The sequence below is a fragment of the Spodoptera frugiperda genome, chromosome 30 (assembly GCF_023101765.2).
Source record: "Spodoptera frugiperda isolate SF20-4 chromosome 30, AGI-APGP_CSIRO_Sfru_2.0, whole genome shotgun sequence".
Taxonomy (NCBI): domain Eukaryota; kingdom Metazoa; phylum Arthropoda; class Insecta; order Lepidoptera; family Noctuidae; genus Spodoptera; species Spodoptera frugiperda.
This window is the reverse complement of record NC_064241.1, coordinates 6,842,651-6,863,602: the sequence shown is the minus strand read 5'-3', so window position 1 is coordinate 6,863,602 and position 20,952 is coordinate 6,842,651. Positions and strand designations below refer to the sequence as shown.

The 20,952-nt window shown below is 33.1% G+C and overlaps 1 protein-coding gene across 5 annotated transcripts in view; it reads left to right on the top strand.

The window, feature by feature from the left end:
- LOC118269931 (peroxidase) overlaps positions 1 to 20,952 on the top strand; it is a 97,952-nt gene that overhangs the window by 46,298 nt on the left and 30,702 nt on the right. Inside the window, exon 2 of one of the 5 annotated variants that reach the window (XM_050707086.1) lies at positions 35 to 80. The exons of 1 other annotated variant lie outside the window; for it this stretch is intronic. Coding sequence is in view for 3 of the 4 variants with exons in the window: in XM_050707089.1 (XP_050563046.1) it covers positions 20,887 to 20,890 (4 nt within the window). In the remaining variant the exon portion in view is untranslated. Of the gene's footprint in view, positions 1 to 34; positions 81 to 20,770; positions 20,891 to 20,952 lie in introns of those variants that run through there. 3 more of the 5 variants (XM_050707089.1, XM_050707085.1, XM_050707088.1) reach the window with 3 other exon arrangements.

Genomic DNA, 20,952 nt, shown 5'->3' with positions numbered 1-20,952 from the left:
TCATATTTTAACAGAGCTATTGTTTTTGTTATAGGTATATCACACACGGGAGGACTTCAGCTACGTCAATATCCCCCAAGGTATGAAACAATCTAGATATTTATGGAATGGTTTTCGAGCTCTGAACTGACCTTGGCAAGCAAAGCTTAACCGAAATATCGATTCGTATAACTCCTACTTCGTCCACAAGTTTCTAAATGAGCGTCTACGTGCATTGAAACCGTAATTTATTTTTAAAAAACTTCGTCTGAATCGAGAAACTTTTGAATAAAATAAAAATTAAAATGATAAAATTGTTGTTAAAAAAATGAAAAAGAAGAGTCTTAAAGTTACGCAATTAATCAGAAAACTCGAAACTTCCGATTCGTGAGTTAATTTGAAGTATCAAAGTGTCTGATCTGTCCATTAATTTTGTTTAAGAAATGTTACTTCGTTAATACTTTTGTCGTGGACTGTACTGTAGGTACTTTGCTCAATAGATCACTTAGAAAGTGAACGTGAATCAAAATTAGCATGCTGATATAGGAAACGAAGGTGCAATCAAGGTGATGAAGAGTGATTGTTTATTTTATTACCTTACTAAGTAATAAAGACATAGTACACGTACTCACAGAATAGATAATGGTATTTCTCTGTTCTGTGCGCGCACTAGTAATAACTATTTTTTGGTTTGCAAATGACTTAATCATGGTTTTGGTTGTACTTGCAAAACTACACGATCCATTTTGTTTGGCACAGGCATCTATTTTGCAAGATTTTGTAAGTAGGTTTATAACATAAGTGGTAAAAAGTGGATGTACATTGTAAAGTGGCATTACGTGCCGTAATGTGCACTTATACCTTACCCCTTCGGGGGTAAAAGGCGTGACGTGTGTATGTCTGTAACACTTAATTATTATCACATAGTTGTACCTAGTTGTAGCCTCGTCGATGATAGAACATAAGAAATCCGTTTTTCCTCGAAAGTAAAAGAACTTGTAGCACAGTTTGTTGTGATGCCATTAGCCTCATTGTTATAGGGGTGATGTGAGTCTATTCCCGAAATTGGTACAGAATTCTAGATTCTATGCTATTACGATAATGTTTAGCCCGATTTAGAAAGATTGCCAATCCTTGTAACCGTTAGTCAAGAAAATTACTTTATTTGATTTGTGATATTTCATAAGTGAAAAAAGACAAAAGTGAAGTGGGAAGAAGACCGGTAATGGATAAACATTCCGCTGAATATCCAATAAGTTAAAAACCTTAGATATAAGAAAGCAGTTAAAGTATCCAAGCAAAAGGCGGCAGATGGAGGCTATCAGACGAAAGTACCCTTAGCTTTCATACCAAGCTTAGGTTTCAATTTGTGCTAGACTGATTTATTGAGTTATTATCATTCTTTACTTACCCTTATCAGCAGTACGATATTCAACTCAAATAGCTTTAAAAATTGCAATGCAAAGTACCTAAGGGTCTGGACTCTGAAGTAAGTATACATTACGGTCGCATTTTCAACACCATTTTACCACTGAGTCGAGATCGTATCGCTTCTTCGAATAAATATTTTTAGGGTTGTCGATATTTCATTTATTTTCTAGAAACGTGATTTTAACTATGTGCCAATGTCGTATGGTATGATATATGGTTTATCCAGACGACATAATTATTTATATATTGTTTTTTTTTTATATAAAATATTATTTTTCTATACTTTTATTTTGTAAACGATAAAATATTAAAAGCCACTTTCTTTGAAGTCAAATAATATTGAATGCTAAAAGAAGGAGTTTTAATTTAATTAATAAAATCTATATTGATGCTAGTAAAGTTGCAAATGAAAGCTAGTTCTATTAATAGTTCTTTACTAACATTTCTCATATATAAATTCTTTTAGCTTAAGAAACTTTATTAACAATTTTAAATTAAAATATTAATAATCTAAAGCTGAAAGTTGATTGTTTCAATTAAGTTACATTCAAGCCATTTAGATTCGTTTCTGTAAAAATTAAATTAAATTTCTTTACGACGTCATCATTAGTAAGAAAAAAAGATTTTCTTAATTATGCATTTCTTTACGATTTGACTTTGATTTATATATTTTTTTAATGATTTTATTATTGTTTTTAAGAATCTTCCATTTTTCATTTCTGTTTTTTAATAGTTGCGTTTGTATAAAATAAATCGCGTCTTTTTTTTAATTTACTTAGCGGTGACATATAACGTCATAAGTACGTAGAAAATTCGTCCGTACACATAACTTACATAACGACTAAAATGCTCTGAATTTGAAGTAATAACATTTAATGTTCAAGCATTTTCGCCATGATACATAAAAGGTTAGTCAATCATTCTGACCTTTAGTGAACTGTGGGAAATACCACAATGACATACTGACCTAGCTACTACGTACCTATGCACTATATTCATGGGATTATAGTCTATAAGATGCTAGTTTCAATGGGAATATGTTTTTATTCAAATGTTTTCGCATCGGGTACATCTTATTTACTCTAGACAAACATGGCTTATAACTTGTTGACCGCTATTACGACGACCAACAAAACTGAGGCATTCCACCACTATCGGCCGTACTTGACAAGAAAATGTCATTATCAAACAACGACCGTGGTAGGCCAAAAGGTTAAATGCTAATCGAATAAATAATTGAATAGAATATTCAATATAAGAGATTGATACTGATATTCGATAAATAATATCAAAACTTTTGTCAAGCCCATAAGGTAACTTGTTTATTGTGAAATATTGTAAAGATTACCAGTCAGATAAACAGTCAATAAATTAAGACGATCTCGTAGAAAATTAACAAGAAAAAACGATGGATTTGTAAATCCTTTAACGCTGATTACCTAAGCTTACAGTCGATGAATAAATCTTGCAAAATATTTTTTTTATCTTCGTTAAGCCTGGCATCTTTTCGCGTTATTTTGGTGTCGGCTTTTTGGGCCTAAATTAAGTGCCTACCTGTATTTTAATCCTATTAACTGGGATTGGTAATATTTTGCAAATAACATTAAGTATGTAGACGATATTATACAATGACACGTGTCTGATAAACTGAGCTAAGTTATGCAAATTGAACTATTGAGTCTTGGAATGGTGCATCTACACTGGTTCAGTTATTGTAATTGCAGGTTTAATCTTTCGTATACTGCCGGCTTATAAGACAACAATAGAAAATACATTGTGTCTCGCGTGTACTTGGTCCGCCACAGGATCGGTTAAGGGGATTTGGAATTGTTTTAAACATAGTAAATTTTAAGTCATAGTCGAAAAAATATCTATGAGGGATTTTAATAATAATATTACATTCTTCACTGTCTATTATTTAAATTTTTCTATGAACTTCTTTATGTTACTTTCATGTAATCATGCAACAGAATAATTACTTATTTTAACAATTTTATTCATAACTCTACATTTTATTTACGATGCAGGTTATTATTATTTTAATTTGCAATCCTTCGGATAACAGCTGGCAAAAGTCAGATGATAAATGATTACTTTGGCTGTGTATTTTTAGCACAGCAAATATTTGAGTTTGTTGCGGATTTTATGCATAATAAATAGAGTCTAAAATTAGATTTTGGAAGTAAAAATTAACGAGAAATCACAAGCAAAAGTTTGGAGTTACCATAAAGGAGAAAGAACAAACAAAAGTTTGAAGCAAAATTGTGAATAAGAATAATACTAACTAGTGTTGCATGGGTAAATAAAAACTGGACTGTTAGTTTTATTTTGCTTTTTCTTTAAAAAACCTTTTTCCCAAATTAGGTTTTTTGCTGTGTCGTGGGTGCGTTTTCAAACATACAGGGTCACATACACATCGACACCCAGACCGGAAAAAACAATCTGTGAATCACACAAAGATTTAATCCGTGCGGGAATCGAACCCGGTAAACGGTGTGCGGTATCCGGATGCCCAGCACTAACAGTGCAGTTATGTACTTTTAACATGGGATCATCTTCTAGTACATATTCATACTTATTATTTAGAAAATACATAATTTTCTTTATTCAGTATTTAACTCATTGGTTCTATAAGTGATCAACGATTTCATAAAACAATACTACGACAAAATTCTACTCACATTTCCGATAATGGCAAGTATGGCAACCAATAGAAGGAAAAGTGTTGTAACTTAACTAAACAACAACAATTAATAGAGTTGTTGCACAACTCGGTATAAAACTGTTATAGCGTCCAATAAATAAATGCATAAAACTAAGTAACTTTATTCATAGGATGCAATCAAGTGACAGTTTATAAGTGTTGCGTGGTAACTGTTTTTGTTTGCGCGCTGTTTATGGCGGATATTCAATAGGGAAGATGACTAATTTTTATTTTAATGTTTTCCCATTTTTTTCCTACGGAAACAAATACTTTCGAAGATATCTCGATTTGGAATATCGCGTGACGTCATTTCTAGGTACATTTTATACGTAGGTAGAAGTTACGTATTTGCTCCCACTCCTAAATTTTAGGTGTTTAGGTCTATCTCAATCTCCAGATTCATAGAAATCATTAATTGTGGTTTCGTTTTAAACGACTTAACATTTAAAATGATACTCATACAGAATTAGTTTCCCAAAAATAATTAATTAAGACGGTTCATGAGTATGATTAGTTTTGTTTACTAAACCACCAGACTAAGCAAATGAATATGACTACTAAAATATGTAATTAGTATCGCTTACACACCGTAAATGTTATACAGATCTTTAGCAATAACTACCAAGACTACTAACTCGACTTGTCAGCGACAGTGTGCAATACGAGTCTACACGATACAAATCTATGACCGAGTTGTCCCTTTCACGGGGAAACGAGCGTATGCAAATATTTACTGGTCCATATCGATGGAGCCCCCAAATGTCATTCCATCGGATGGGTATTTAAATATCAAAGCTGTCGAAAATACTCATATTTATCGGAAATTGGGAGAGAACAGTTACAGGTAGGATTCAAAGTATTGACGCGTTAATATTGTTGTTTCTGAAATTCTGAATACGGTTTGTAAGCAGTGCTTGTATAAAGTCACGGACTATTAATGTATTTTAATGACAAAAATATTGTAATTTCAAATTACTCTCTTTTATGCCAGTATGCCAGTATATGAGACACAATAGAAAACATAAACATTGTGTCTCGCGTAGATCTGCGCTCCCGGCATACCATGGGTTAAGAAAGACTATTGAGGTGTTTTCTAGTAGTAGTACTCAAAATACAAGTATGTCATGTTTAATTACGTACCATATAAACTTATAAATTAGTTCTCGAATCGATTCTTTATGTTAATTTTACGTTTAAAATTTAAGGTTAATTCCCAGTATCAGTGTAGCGAATGTAGGTAATATAAAAATAAAATTTGATACATAATTATGGCAGCATAAATAAAGCTTTACCAATTAATTATTCTTTTATTGTGATTAGTACGTGGTTAACTTACTTGTTATAAATACTTCGAGACTTAATACTTTGAGAGGACTAGTTGTATGACTATATTATACCAATATAGTTGGGCCCCGCTGCTGTTAAGTGATGGGTAGTTCGAATATCGATTAGCGCATAAAATGCCCTTGCCCTTGACATTAAAATATTTATACCTTATGTATACCTACTTACTAACTTTTTGAGTGCATTACCTACTGGTACCAGCAGTTAAATCACAAAATATTATACAGTAAAGATCCAATATTTCTATCGAACCGATTTAGCGATATGAACGAAAAATCGGTAGCGCTAATCGAGTGTCAGACTCCCGGATATGGAGCTGAATAAAATCGTTTACGTGTGGATTGCGAGTAGATCGATTTTGACTTTTATGGTCTTACTTGTTTTATGCGGGTAAATATTTATACCGTATCCGTTATATCCTAGTTGTTTTATGAAAGGTTTTTCGTAGGTTAGTGGTTTATTGGTTCAGATATTACCACGCTGAGAGATATGTTGAATTGTGTGTTCTTTCTTTGATTTATTACATTTAAGATTGTCCCCTTTTCGTAGTGAACTAGATCTTATAACTTTGAAAGAGAATTAACATAAAATTAGCATTATGTATCGTATTTAAATAAAAAGAGGAAACTTACTTTCTATCTCAAATAAAAAACACCAGTATAAGGTTTCATAAAATTAATTTTGAATTTTGTTAAATTGTCCACACAAGCTGTACCTCATTTATTCAACCCTTTTCCACACTAAGGTCATTGACATCACTGAAATTAGTGTAGGCGTGTTTATTAATCGAAACAACTTTGACTCCGACGATGTCTAGGTCATTGAATCATTGCTTAGATAAGATTTAAGGTGATTGACAGGTTAGACAGAGATTTAGAGGAACTTTTTGAACGTACTGGTTACAGGTCGCATATTAAACGGCTTCATATTAGTTTATTATATCACTTACTTCTACAAGCGGTCCCCGTGAGATAAAAAGTCAGTGAGATCCTATCACCCAAATTAGCTCATACCCTGTCTGCATAGCAAATTACATAAAATCTGTTTAGTAGTTTCCGTATGATTGACGGACAAATATCCAAGCAAAAAAACCTTACAAACCTATGACATTGCACAATTGTAACAAGGCTATTACTCAATACTCGGACTCTTAATTTTAAAGGACGAACTTAAAAAAGTGATCCACTTTTATGCAATGCAATTTGGTAGATCTCATTTCTTATAAATATTGCAAAAGTTACATTACATTAACAAAGAGATTTGTTAATTACAATACCTCGTTAACTTTATTCGTTGTGTGAGACGTTGTATAAGAGTTGGCTAACCGATAGGGCTTACGCTTTGTCTTAATTACAAATGATTATTTTGTGTGAAAATCGAAGTGTGGAAGGGCCGTGAGAAATGGAGAACGCGAGTAGGTACGATGGCAAGAATTGGACGCATGTTAAGCGGTGTTCACACTGATGGACGAAATAATAATTTTAATTAACGTTTGTGATGAATGATGTTTATTATACTTTCAGGGTAACACATTTTGATATAATTTTTGTATAAAGCAATGTCATATTCTGGATATAAACTACTTTATAATCGGGTAACACGAAGGAAACGCTAGCGGAAGATAGTTTGTTAAGTAGTTTAAATTTTTGTGTTCCTATCAGAAAAAAAAAACATTATATTTATTAAGGTTTCACTCCTAATATAGCAACAATAATTATCAAGAGTGAGGGTGTTATATTGTGGCTTTCTTTATCTTAAGGAATGGTGGGCGTAATATAAGATTTTCAGGCTCAATCCTGACTTCTAAAGATCACATTAAATAACTTTCATCAAACAAATCCACTACCCACACATTTTTGATTAGAAATGTTGACAAATTAATTAAATCTAGTCAATACAACATCTAGTTTTGTTTCATTCGAGATTCTTAGAACTTGAATTAATTAAGAGAATTAGCTGACAGGTGACTAATGATAGTTATTATTCGTCTGACATATTAATTAATTATATTTAAACAATAAAAAGACTATTTATTGACGCAAACTGTAGAAACTGCTTACATAAATCAGAGATTTTGTTCCAGGGCATTGACATGCCATAATTATACAAGAAGACAATAGATATCTTATGAAACAAAGATACAATATGAAGTTCATTTAATTAATATAGGATAAATAAATCAATCAATAACTTTAGCGCGACTTTGTTAATGTATTTTTTAACAATGAGTTTGACGGAGCTGAGAAGAGTAAAACAATAGCACAAGTATGTTTTACTCTTAACTCGTGTTTTATTGACTGCACGGTTGGCGCGGTGGCTGGGCAATTGGCTGTCGTATAACGTGTAGTGGGTTCGATTCCCGCACGGAACAACACTTTATGTGATCCACAAACTGTTGTTTCAGGTCCGGGTGTCATGTGAACTTGTATGTTTGTAAACGCACTCACGACACAGGAGAAAATCCTAGTGTGGGGTAACGTTTTTTAAAAAGAAAACTCTGGTTTACTTACAAAGCATAGCTCTTTCTTATGAAAATGTTGTGTGGCTTATACATAATTAATTACCTATAGTAAAATATCATTTATTATATTTCTTATAAATCAGACATCAAATCGAGATCCAATAGTGACAAAAGCAGACATAATCATAAAAGTTTACTATGTACCTTCGACCTATTAAATTGTTTACGTAGGTTGTATGTTAGTCATACATATTATGCAAATGAAATCACACGTTAACTTGATGAACTTAAGTAAAGACACGTAACTTTGATAGGGTTATTCAACTTGTTACCTTTTATAAGTTCATATATTATGTTTATTAAGCAAATAGTTCATTGTTCTATTATGTCTTTAGTTTTTTTTTAAGTGAAATACATATTTATCTTGATTCTTGGAATTGGTACCTACTACATGTAAAATTAATTAGAGACAGCTTTATACTAGATTTGACTGCCTCGTTGATCGAGTGTTCGCAAGTGCGACTGCCGGACAAGGGGTCTCGGGTTCGACTCCCGGGTTGGCCAAAAGATTGTTGGGCTATTTCCGGTTTTTCGAAATTTTGTCAGTAGTAGTATGGAGCCCGGTATTGTGCCCAGTATATGGCAATAGGCTCACCCATTATTACATGGCAGACGTATTTAGTTTTCATTTATTTTTAGTTTCACTATGAACAACGCTGAACACAGAATTTGTTCACAAAATGCGCTCTATTTAAACAAGAAGGCCACTCATTGAATGCTTGTTAAACAACTCATAAAAGGATACTGTCATCGACACCATTCTGGTAATCGAAAGGCGATCTTTAATTACCACGGTACACCGAATCAATTACTACAGTATTTTAACCAGCATTTGTTGAATGTTTGTACCAAATACTGTAAATATCAGACATACATTTCGTCTATATAGGAGTGTGTGACACCTTTTTATGTGTAACTCAGAATGTATTAGGAGCTAATTACCTAATGATTAGGTGATTGTAGTTCTAACTCAGAACAGTTCTGGAGCTGCGAACTGCCTAGCGGGTCATCGGGGTTCCGGCTCGAAAAGCAGGAGTAGGATCAGGGTGGCTTTTATTCAGTAAGTCATTGGAAAGAATTCTAAATTTAAAAGAAAAGTTAATAACAATTAATTTAAAAGCTTCGCAATAAAATCACAGTGATAATTGTTATGAAATACTTAAATGAGAAATTACGTAGTAGTACGTCATAAAATGAACACAATTATTTATTACTTATTATTTTCTTTATTCCTAGTATTGTGTTCTATTATAAAGGCTAATGTTTAATAATTGTTTTAATAATCTGCGGAACGAGGATAATGATAATCAAGTAAAAACTATAACTGTCATCCTTAGTAATATACTTCTTTAACTGATTATACATTCATTACATTATTGTGTAGCAATACAGAAGAGCAAAGAAATACTTCGTAACTGTCCTCATTAATATTAGCCCTACAACATATCTAATTAAGATCAATTCCCACATAACAAACAACAAAATCTAAAAATATAATATTTGTTCACGTCCATTTTCATTTAAAACAACAATGGTTCTATTTTGAGCCACTTCACATTGACACTGTTACTAAATTGTACCCATTGCTGCATATCAAGCCATACATTCCAGTTTAACATGGTCCCGCTTTATATAATCTTTCTACGCATTCAAAGGTCAGTTTATACTGGTGTTGCTTAGCTCGATGTGTTGCTGTGTGTACGAATTCTGCGCCACAATGTGGTCACAATAGTATGTTTTATAACAGAAATAACGTAGCGTATCTATTTGTGCAGTAATTGTATTGTGACACTATTTGAAGGCCGTTGTGGTGTCCTACTGACTTGTTGACTTAGATCGTACTTCATCTATACATATAATAAAATTATAACAACTCCATGTCTGTACATTACAGATATTTAAGAAAAAATAAGATGGGGGTTCTTTATTCAACCAATAGAAGCGAAAAACATGATTTAAAAAATTTTTGTCTGTCTGTCTGTCTGTTTGTTGTTCGCTTTTCACGCAAAAACTACTGGACGGATTTTGATGAAACTTTTTTTGTTATATAGCTATTAGTCCTCGCTAACATATAGGCTATCCTTTTTTTGGAAATTCGCCCTTTAAGGGGGTAAAAAGGGGAGGAGTAAGTTTGTATGAAACTCCGTCAGTTTTGAAACTAATTGGATTAAAATTAATATTCGGCTATTTGGTTACAAATTAAGAATGATGCAATGAGGATTTTTGGAAAATATGCCTAATAGGGGCTGAAAAAGGGGGGGTAAGTTTCCATGAAACTCCGTTAATTTTGAAGCTAAATGCACCTTCACTTTAAAAACATACGGAAATGACTCTATTATAATAGTTTTTTATCTTCTGTTGGCGCATTAACATCTCTTGGCGAAACGGAGTTCGCGGGCACCAGCTAGTTGTATTATAAGAACTATTCTTAGGAAGTGATAAGAGTCATTGTGGTATGGCAGCAAAAAGTGTCGAATTGTTAACTCTGTGACTCCAGACTCCAGAAGTACATACTTATGAGTAATTTTTTGATTGGAAAACAAATTATGGACATTGCACATTACCTGGATAAGTCCTAGGTTGTGCTACCATCATACTTCTACATAAAGATAAGTTTAAAATTACATCATGCTATTAAAATTACAATTATATTCATATTATTCGTACCTATACCTAATTAGGGTCAAAATACTAACCATTAACATGATTTATTGATTATATAATTGTTTAAATAAATTAATAATATGAACTTTCGGCACGAATGGGCCGGCTCGAACGGTGTGATACCACTCACAGAACACCGACGTGTAACAACGCTTGCGTTGTGTTTCATTGTGTGAGTGAGGTTACCGGAGGCCCAAATACACTCTTCCAAATCTTTCCAATCCCCGACTCCCCAAGAACCCTTAAATTCCTAACCTCCAAGAGGCCGGCAAAGTATTTATAACGCCTCTGGTGTTTCGGATATCCATGGGTGGCGGCGATTGCTTACCATCAGGTGATCCGTCTGCTTGTTTACCGGTTCCTCACAACTAACTAATACGACATTAATGGCCGTTTTAGTTAGGAAACTTCACTAAGTTTCAAATTCTGTTAGCTAACGTTACTTTATACCTAACTGCATGGAACACGTGCAGGTTTGTATCAATATCGGTATCGATACAGGGAACAACTATACAACAGTAACTTTGCAAACAACACCATATTGCTTTTGAACTATATGTTACATATGTTACATAAATCTATACTGTATTTATTGGACTGTGATGTAATAGAAGTTGAATGACCTTTGTTCTTTTGTTTCTCTTGTATTTTACCCTCCGTATCTCTCTTTTCTCTTGAATTCCGTAGCTAAATGGTGAGGATGAGGATTGTCTGTCCACATTTCAAAGCTATTCTTTTTTGTTCATACAATCGCCTCTCTTGGACGTTGCCAAATAGGTCTGTATTTAAAGAACAAACACAAATTGTACATGCACTAAGCTAAAGCTAAGCTTTCACCTGATCTGGAGTTGCGGACAACGTAAAAGGTTACCAGGGCTCCGGCTCAAAGCAGGAGAAGGAACGGGGTGGTTTTTAGTTAGTAAGAGTCTGACACTCCCTTTCACCTCACCCAAGGCGGGAGAATTCATTGGATGATTTTCCCCTCCTCAAAAAAAGCTAAGATTTCAACAGAGCCAAACCTATTTTTTAAATGTGTAAACCTTTACCTAGGAAACCTTTGAAAAAATGATATTATGATCTCCTTAAATATTTATTATATTGTTTGCCATGCAATTCCCGGTAACACAGTCACGTGTCATTTATGGGCCCCATATTGAAGTCAATGTTCCTTGGATATTATTAAAAATTGAAAGTGATGAGGGTTGAGTGTGCACTGAGTACAATGCCTGACGTTAACGGGAAGTGATGGTAAATAGAATGGGAGTGAACAATGAACCTGGCTGAAGGGAAAATATTATAGACAAACTTCCCTGTGTATCTATATCTTTATGTATATAGGTATATGAGGTAATCTTTTGACGGAGTAATTGGACGAGTCCCAAGTGTTGCTGTTGAGCTGATTAATTTCCTGGTGTGAAAAGGTGTATTTGATTAACAATCTTAAAATTTTCATGGTTTTATCTTGCAGCGGGATATCGGACTGATTGTTTGTATATAGGTACTATATAGTTGATGGGGTTATTGTGATATGAAAGAAGATTACAGCTATACTCCGGGTACAATTTAAAACTTTGCCATTTATAACGGGCTCAATCCTAGGCTATATATATATATATATATAAACGAAACGCTTATTCCAATAGAACTTTGTCTGAATTGTATTTTTAGATAAATATCAAAGGGAATTTAAGACAAACCCCGGTTCCCGTCCGTCTAAAAATAAAGATAATAAGCTATTATTATTTAACAATTACCATACATTCTAATTTTGTCACATTTTACACTAATTAGGTACCGTACCGTATATTAATTAAACGAAATTCACAGATACCGAGAATTCTGAAAATTGGCTCAAAATTTGTACGACTGTTATTTTGTATATGGATATTACCCATACAAAACATACCTAGCTATATTCATATGGGTTACAAATATTTCCGGATCGAATTGTTTGCATCCCTAAATATTTGCAAAACCATTGTGATGGTCTATTGAATGTGTTGTCAAATATTTCAATTAAAATTGTTTTCAGTTGTTGGATTCGTAATTTATGACATGTATTGTAGGTAACGTACGTACATATCTTTGAATATGATAACAATGTAGATAGACATGGTAGCCATTCTAGTAATTTATTACAATTAGTAAGAACTTATCATCATTATTATCTTTTTTATGGTATAAGTCGGTAAACGAACAGGCGAATCACCTGATGGTAAGCAATCGCCGCCGCACATGGACATTCGAAACACCAGAGGCGTTACAAGTGCTTTGCCGGCCTTTTGGAGGTTAGGAATTTAAGGGTTATTGGGGACTCGGGGATTGGGAAGATTGATCATTATCCCCCCATCTTCACAAATTCAAAAGAACTAACGTATTGAAAGATAGAGTATTACAGAATTCGTTCACAAATAAATTGTTTTACTCCATTCGTCATTCATACTTATAGCTCATATAAACGTGTTAGTTACATAAAGCCACCTATTTCAACGTAATCCATTACAATGAAACTATGAACTTGAACTTTAAGTGATAGAACTATTAAAGTAGCAGGTTATAAATGTGAAGTTTACGAGCTAAATGTCTTTAGTATCGTCTATTTGACGTCATAAGTGTAATGGAGTTACCACTAAGAACCCATTGAAGTAACTACCTTCAATAAAACAGCTCAAAATAGAATGTGAATGCAATAGGAAAGGAATTTACCCACGATAGCATAGAAGGACATTTGATACTAATAATTTATTTGTTAGTGAAAGTAGTGCTTCTGAAGTAGGAACTAATGTTTTACTGAGTGTAATGAAAATGTTATTTATAAGTAACATTTAATATCATAAACCTTTCTGTACGTAGATTTTGGTTACTTTTTTTTGAGAGGTGAAAATTATCCAATGACTTTTCCTCGGGTGACTCCCTCGAGTCCCTCTCGCCCAAGCCATCAGATTCTTACTGACTAAAAACCACCCCGTTCCTACTCCTGCTTTGAGCTGGAGCCCTGGTAACCCGTTACGTTGTCCGCAGCTCCGGAGATTTTGGCTACTAGAGATATAATTTTGTCATGTTTTTTTTCGGGATAGCCAAAACTACTATCAGATAGATGTTCTGTTACCTTAAGTAGGAATAGGTACTAAAACTTAAATACTATTTGGGGAAAACAGAAGAAAAATACAATGTTTTGAAATAATACACAAGGTTAAGCTACAAAGGCAAAGGTAAACAAATAAATCGCTCATCGAATGCAAAAGGGCCACAAATCGAAAATTTCTCAAAATCGTTTTATTGCAAAAATGAGGTCTAAACCGACTTAAGTATCATAGTAGAAAAAGACACCCGTCATTTTCGCATTACTTAATCTGAAACCAACTGACTGCCCCTTTTGCTTTGATGCATTTTGTTAGCTAACTTCAGAGCAAAGCAGCCATTTTGTCAGTTGCGACCCGACACTCGACGCGAACGCACGTCAGTTGCGTGCAAAAAGGCCACAAAGCGAAATAATACTGCAGTTTGTGTTCGTAGTTCTCTGCAAAAGTGCCATATTTTGGAATACGTCCGTTTTGCATTCAAACATTAAGTAAGTATGATGATATTTTATAATACAACAAGGCCATTATTTTAAATACGTCTGTATTGCATTCAAACATCGAGCAAATAGTAATTTATTTTTTATTACAACAGTGCCCTTTTTGAATTGCGTTCGTTTTGCATGGAATTACGCGTGGATTGATTACTATTTTTTGAAAACTAGAGTAGAAAGTTCAGAAATGTGTCCGTTTTGTATGGCAAAAATGTATGATTGTGTTATATTTTTTTATTTCTATAATAATCTTTAAGCTTTATTTTTTGTTTTTTACAGCTGTTTTATGGGCAATAAAATACACGCTTTTGTCATTAAACTTAGAATCATACTTACTAATTTTTTACTAACAATATCAAATAATATTTTACACCTATAAGCTCAGCAGTGGATTGTAGTCTGTGTAAATAATCGTGAATTGTGGTTTGAGCATGGCTTGTGCTTGGTTTTTAAATGACGTGTTTAATTATTGATTGCAGAATGAATAGCCGAGCACGATTAATTTTGAAAATGTCGACCGCTACTCAAGAATCAGATAATGATCCACCTTTATCGACCCAGAACATTCAAGACAAACCAGAACCTGTAGATGAACCGGAAACTTCAACCAGTTTGCTCCACCCAAACCCATTATCCAATGATTGAGCAATCCAATCAGTCTTTGTAATTTAAATCTTATTATTTATATTATTTTGTGTAGTATTTTGCACAAAATAAGACAAATTTTAATAACTAAACAGCACAAAGTATAATTGAATTAGTCGTAGTAGTATGAAGAAGTGTAATAATAAGATTTAAATTAATAAAGATAAACAAATAAATTATCTTGACTTGGCTCACGAGGTTGTCGACATGTGGAGTGTGGATTCGGCTATCATTGTGCCGATAGTCGTGTCAGCCAACGGATTAATACCCAACAGCCTCGACAATCACCTTAGGAGGCTGGGGTTGGGCGGATGGATCAAGGGCCTGATGCAGAAGGCAGTACTCCTCGAAACGGCACGTATTGTGAGGAGGTTTCTGTCTCTGGAGCCCTAACCACCGGTAGCTTGGACCATGTTCCCGCTACTGGTCGGCTCCTATTTTTATATTTTTAAATATTATTTTATATTGTGTGTTTTAAATATTATTTAAAAATGTAAATTTAGAGAATTTTAAGTAAATATAGAGAAAAGATTTAAATTACAAAGACTGATTGGATTGCTCAATGATTGTGTTTAGAGTATTATTTTTGTTAATTCATGTGTGATTCTGGTCTATAAAACGACATTTTACAAATTAATAATGTTACAGTTTCAGAGATATTCAATTTTGATTAGAATATAGTCACACAATTTGATCTCATTAATTTTAAGTTCAGATTTTTTTGTTGTAGCTGTTGTCATTTAATTAGATAAGGTTTAATTGTCTGTTTACCAACATTATTTTGATTTGTTATTACTAAGAGAGTTTTTAAAACAATTATTATTTCGAAGAAGGTATAATAAACCATTTTTATTTTAATAATGAGTTTTATTTTTGACATAATTTTTGTGACATTGGTCAAAATTTTGAATACAAAAGGGACTTTTGTGCGTTTTCAGCTTCATGGGAAGGGGTTATGTAAATGTTCATATTTCGAATCGATAAAGCACTTAAAAACACATCTAGAGACATATTAACATGTTTTATTATCACATATAAATGATGAAATATTAGAAAAAATCGTTTTCTAAATTTTGTTTTGGCTGTCGTGTAAAAAATATGCATTTTGATTTGTGGCCCTATTGCATTCGATGAGCGAAATGTCAAAGAAAGGATTGTTTAGTCTTTTGCTACGAGAATGTGGAAGGAATAAGCATTTAGTTTGAACTTACGACTGTTGTTTTAGCAATGTACTTCTGTACCCTTAGTTCGAGTTTGCTTTACGTTTAATGTAATCGAAACGAGAGTGCGTTCGGCGCTCTGATTGGTTGGTTTATTCGAGCCGGCCAATCAGAGCGCCGAACGCGCTCTCGCGTCGTTTACTTTAACCGTAAAGCAAATTCATACTAAGGGTAAGGCACAATACACGGTACAAATAACATGAATGTGGAAATTTTTGTGTAGATAGGGAAAACCATACGCGTTTGAAGATTCCAAATGTATTTTTTCTTTTCATTACCTTTGTTTTTCTATGTATTAAAGACACCCCTTATGATGTGATACATAATATTCCCAAGCTGCTAACAACCCCTAAGATCGATGAACCCAAATATAATTTTTCTCGACGTGAATTCAAAATGAGATCAACATGTTACATACCAACACATTCTGACTATAAATAAAGCATGATTTGCAAACAATTTTCTATTTCTCGGTCCGTTATTCTCTGTCTCAAAGTTTGGACTGCATTTCAAAGTACTTGGCAATAGTTTTTCTATTCCGAAGCCAGTGAAAGTTTGCTATGAATAACAATAACGGAAAATCGAGCTGTTACATAAAATGCATTATTCATTATTCACTGTTGGTCCCGTAAATAGTAGGCAACCTTTATGCGCCATCACTTTTATTGTTTTATTTTTCCTTTCACAACGTTTTTATTGCAAGGATTCAATGTGTAACAAAGTGAATGTCGTTTATCGACAGGCTCAGGAATGAGGTTTTGGCTCGTTTTCCGGGTTGGGCTACGTGTTATTTTTATTAATTTCCAAAAATAGGATTCAGTCATTTAATTGCCGTTTCCATGAGACTAATAATAACAAGGGCGCGTCTGTTTTCGTATTTTGGAAAAAAATGGCGATATTGAACAGGCATACTATAATTGAATGTAAAATATATTTGAATAAGTTTCTATGAAAAAGGAAATAAATATACGTGTAGCGGAGTGTTTTCTTCCAACTCAAGCCTTCATTGTTATAAAAACTCCACAACCAAACTTAAATTGTTGACTATTCCACGCACCTGGCGTCTAGATTCGAGAATTCTTGTTAGCTCCAAGCTATTTCGGTCTCAACTTATTGCTTTACCAAATTCCCTAACCAACTTCATATTTTAACATTGATGTGTAATATTTCGAAGCGTGTCAAAGTAATTTGAATTTTATGGTTCACCATCTGAGGTCCTTAATGTTTTAAGAGATGTCGTAGCAATGACGTGAGTTATTGACTTGTATGTTTCATTCATAATTGGATAGGATTAAACCGTGATGAGATGTCTCTTTCACGAATTGCTTTTTGTTAGCATTCCATTTATTTTAGATTATTTTCGTAGAAGTGTTTTTGTGACGAGTTAATTTTAACATGTTAACTGTCTGGCATCTTCGTAGTATCTCTTGAACTAGCTAGTTCAATCCGTAATAATATTCCATATCAATGTTCCCACCTTAATATTTTTAAGCCTCATTAATCAATATATTACATGGGACTTATAACACAAAATGGTGAAAATTGGGTGTACATTGTATAGCGGCATTACGTGGAGTAATGTGCACCTCTGCCTGCCCCTTCGGGGATAAAAGACGTGACGTTATAAATCAATATATATTACTAAAAATATAACAACACCAAACTAGGAGAGTCATGTTCTTACTTAATCTCCAAAATAAAATTTTGATAGCGTTACGAATTACGCGTCCGTATTCATAAACATTGTAATAAAAATGTGAGCTAAAGTGGTGTTAACACTAAATTTCTCCATTGAACCGGATTTTAGGACTTTCCACAAAACTTGATAAAATTTATGAGACCTAGGTTTTACGGCTAGCCTGAGATAAGTACCATCATCGTTAAATTTAGGCTTAGAAAATGACCGAATATTATTTTAGGTCGCCTATAAAATTCACTTAAACGAATAAAAACCAAAAAATGAAATTATCGTAAAAAATAATATATTTCCACCATCCGCTAGTGCTTTGCGCATTGCGGTCTAGAGGAAAAAATATTTTAAGTCCCATTTGTAGTCACTCTGAGAAAAAACGTACCTAGTAATAATGAAAGAAAAAGTATGTACATATTGCCTATTTGACAGCATTTTTCTGGGATACTCGAACATATAAAAAGATTTCCAAGAACACTAACTTAAATATTTGGAGTTCAATGGCACAGTCAGTGATTGAAAACGACACTAACGCCATCTACGTAGAGCAAAAACCTGTAACTGACATAAAACAGATATAGATTATAAAGTATCGTTTAACGTTTGTTGCCAAAATAAAACACCGGTGTAATCATGTGTACATCGTGCGTGGTAGTAATACCTTTGAAACAAAAATATGTTATATAAACACAATATATGTGTAACCGTTCAATGAAAAAGTATCTAGATAAAGCTTTATGAAGAAGAAAGTCTGGTGAAAGAAAAATACATGTCACATTATTGATATCAATGTTTCTTTGAGAAAATTGATGTTTACGTCACAGATGTGTACTTTCTGATAGACCATCCGAATTCTTTTACCTTGGTACATATAAATGTGTTTTTATATGGACGGTGTATAGTATTATGTCCCCTTATTTTCTAAATATTATTTGTGTTAACATTTACTAGTTTCTTTATGAAACTGAACACAAGTTGCTTGAATGAACTAGAAAAGTAAAAAATTAAAAAATCTATAGGTATCCAAAGGCCAAATCAATTAAATTTCTCTGAGCTGTTAAATACATATTATTAAATTTTAGATTATCTCAATACTTACCTTCTAAACAGCAAAACCAATCTTTAGGAAATGGATGGAAGAAACCGTGGAAAATTTGGGCGCTTAAGATAATCACGCCAGATTAAAAATAAACACACAATCAAGAGCAATAAGGTTTCAATTTAAATAAGTAAACATTATCCGTATGCTGAGTGTTATCGTGTAACCCGAATCCATCTATGACCCAGTTCACAGTAAAGGGTCTTTGGATGGAATAATGTATTGTGTAAGTACTGCTTCTGGTTCGTTTATGAGGCTATTAAGCACTTTGCTTGTATATACGTTATCTTTAATACATGATTATAAAATCTAAATGATAAATGAAATGAGTGAGTTAATACGTTTTTGTTCTAAGTATTTAGGATTCTACGAATTTTAATCAAATGAAAAGGATAGAGGAAAATCTTTAGCCAAAAGCCAGATCACTGGTTAAGTTTCGAACTAAAAGATAAGAAACTTTTCGGACTATTACTGATCTGTGCAGACGTCCGTGGGTAGATTAAAAAAGTTTTTAAAAAGCCTTGCGTCTAGAGACGTTCGATTCTATACTTCTATACACCCACTACTATTAATATGGTGCTTTTAAAAATTCAATCAAGAAGTTACTTCGCAAATGTTTGTCAGTATTTCATGGTTATTTATCTTAATATACATTTATAACCTGAATAATATTTCACTAATAGGTACATAAAATTTAGTATTGGTTGAAAATTATTCGACGTTTTACAAAAAAAAAACTATTATATTCCATGTATACCTAATTTAAAAAGAAACTAATCTCCACGTGTAGAGAGATTAACTCGTTTCTCCGTAAATATACACAATCCGCTCGTATAATAAAAGTACAATAATTTGCCAACACATTTGTAACAAATTATATAAGCTTTGGAATAAATTAAATAAATAATTTACATAGAATTAAAATTGTTTTAAAATAACGATAAGAGTTAATGATAAACATGACTTTTCTCTATGTAACACTGCAGACCGCTCTCCAAAGGCAGATTTTCTTTTGTATTACACAAATAAACTTCAAAGTCGTTATAATGAAAATAAAAAAAGAAACAACATAGAATTTCTATACAAATAATATTTATAAAAAGAAAGTTGACAGCTTGAAACGATCATTTATAATAGTTGTTAAACACGTCAGAATAAATTATTCAATTTAATTCAAGTTTGGGCATGACTGTACATTTGAGTTTAATCTCTTGAAGCGTTGATGTGTGAACGAGATAGGTAATGCAGTAAAAATGGAAAATCTGAATATAATTTAATATGTAACTGAATATTTTATGATAAACTGAAATGTGCAATCGACTAATTTGAGTGATGATCTTCTATAACTTAAGTTCAAACTTTTCTTGCAGATACTTTTTTATTTTAAGGGAAAATCATCCAATGACTTCTCCCGCCTTGGGCGAGGCGAGAGGGAGTGTTAGACTCTTACTGACTAAAAACCACCCCGTTCCTTCTCTTGCTTTTCGAGCCGGAACCCCGGTAAATCCGCCAGGTAGTCCGCAGCTCCGGATCAGTTCTTGCAGATACTTAACCTCTTGTCTGCCGGTATATGAGACACAATAGAAAACACATTGTATCTCGCATATATACACCGGTACAATACGGGTTAAATAAGCACAATGTTGATATAAAATGTAGCAAAAAGCCCTTCATGGGATTCGAAAAGACCTTTAAAAAATCCTAATTTATTCATGCAACGCTTAAATATGCAATGCTATCTTTTACATTCAAAAATTCAATTGAGACGAATAAATTAATTTACTTTCGTTATCTAGCAGTAACCTCTAAATTGTATTGGCATCAATTTAAAGAACACTGAAACATTGGGATCCTTGTAATAGGCCTCATCATTTTCGGTTTAGCTTCTTCAGTAGTCACACTGTTTAAATACCGTCAAACATTGCCATTATGTGTTAACATAGAGAGTGTGTTTCGTGAAATGTTTGTTGCGTATTTAATGTTTCCATTGGCCGTAATTACTCTACAATAGTACAATGGGTGAGCTGATTTATTTTATTATTATTCTCGGTTGGTTCCGTTTCAATGTATTAAAATGCATG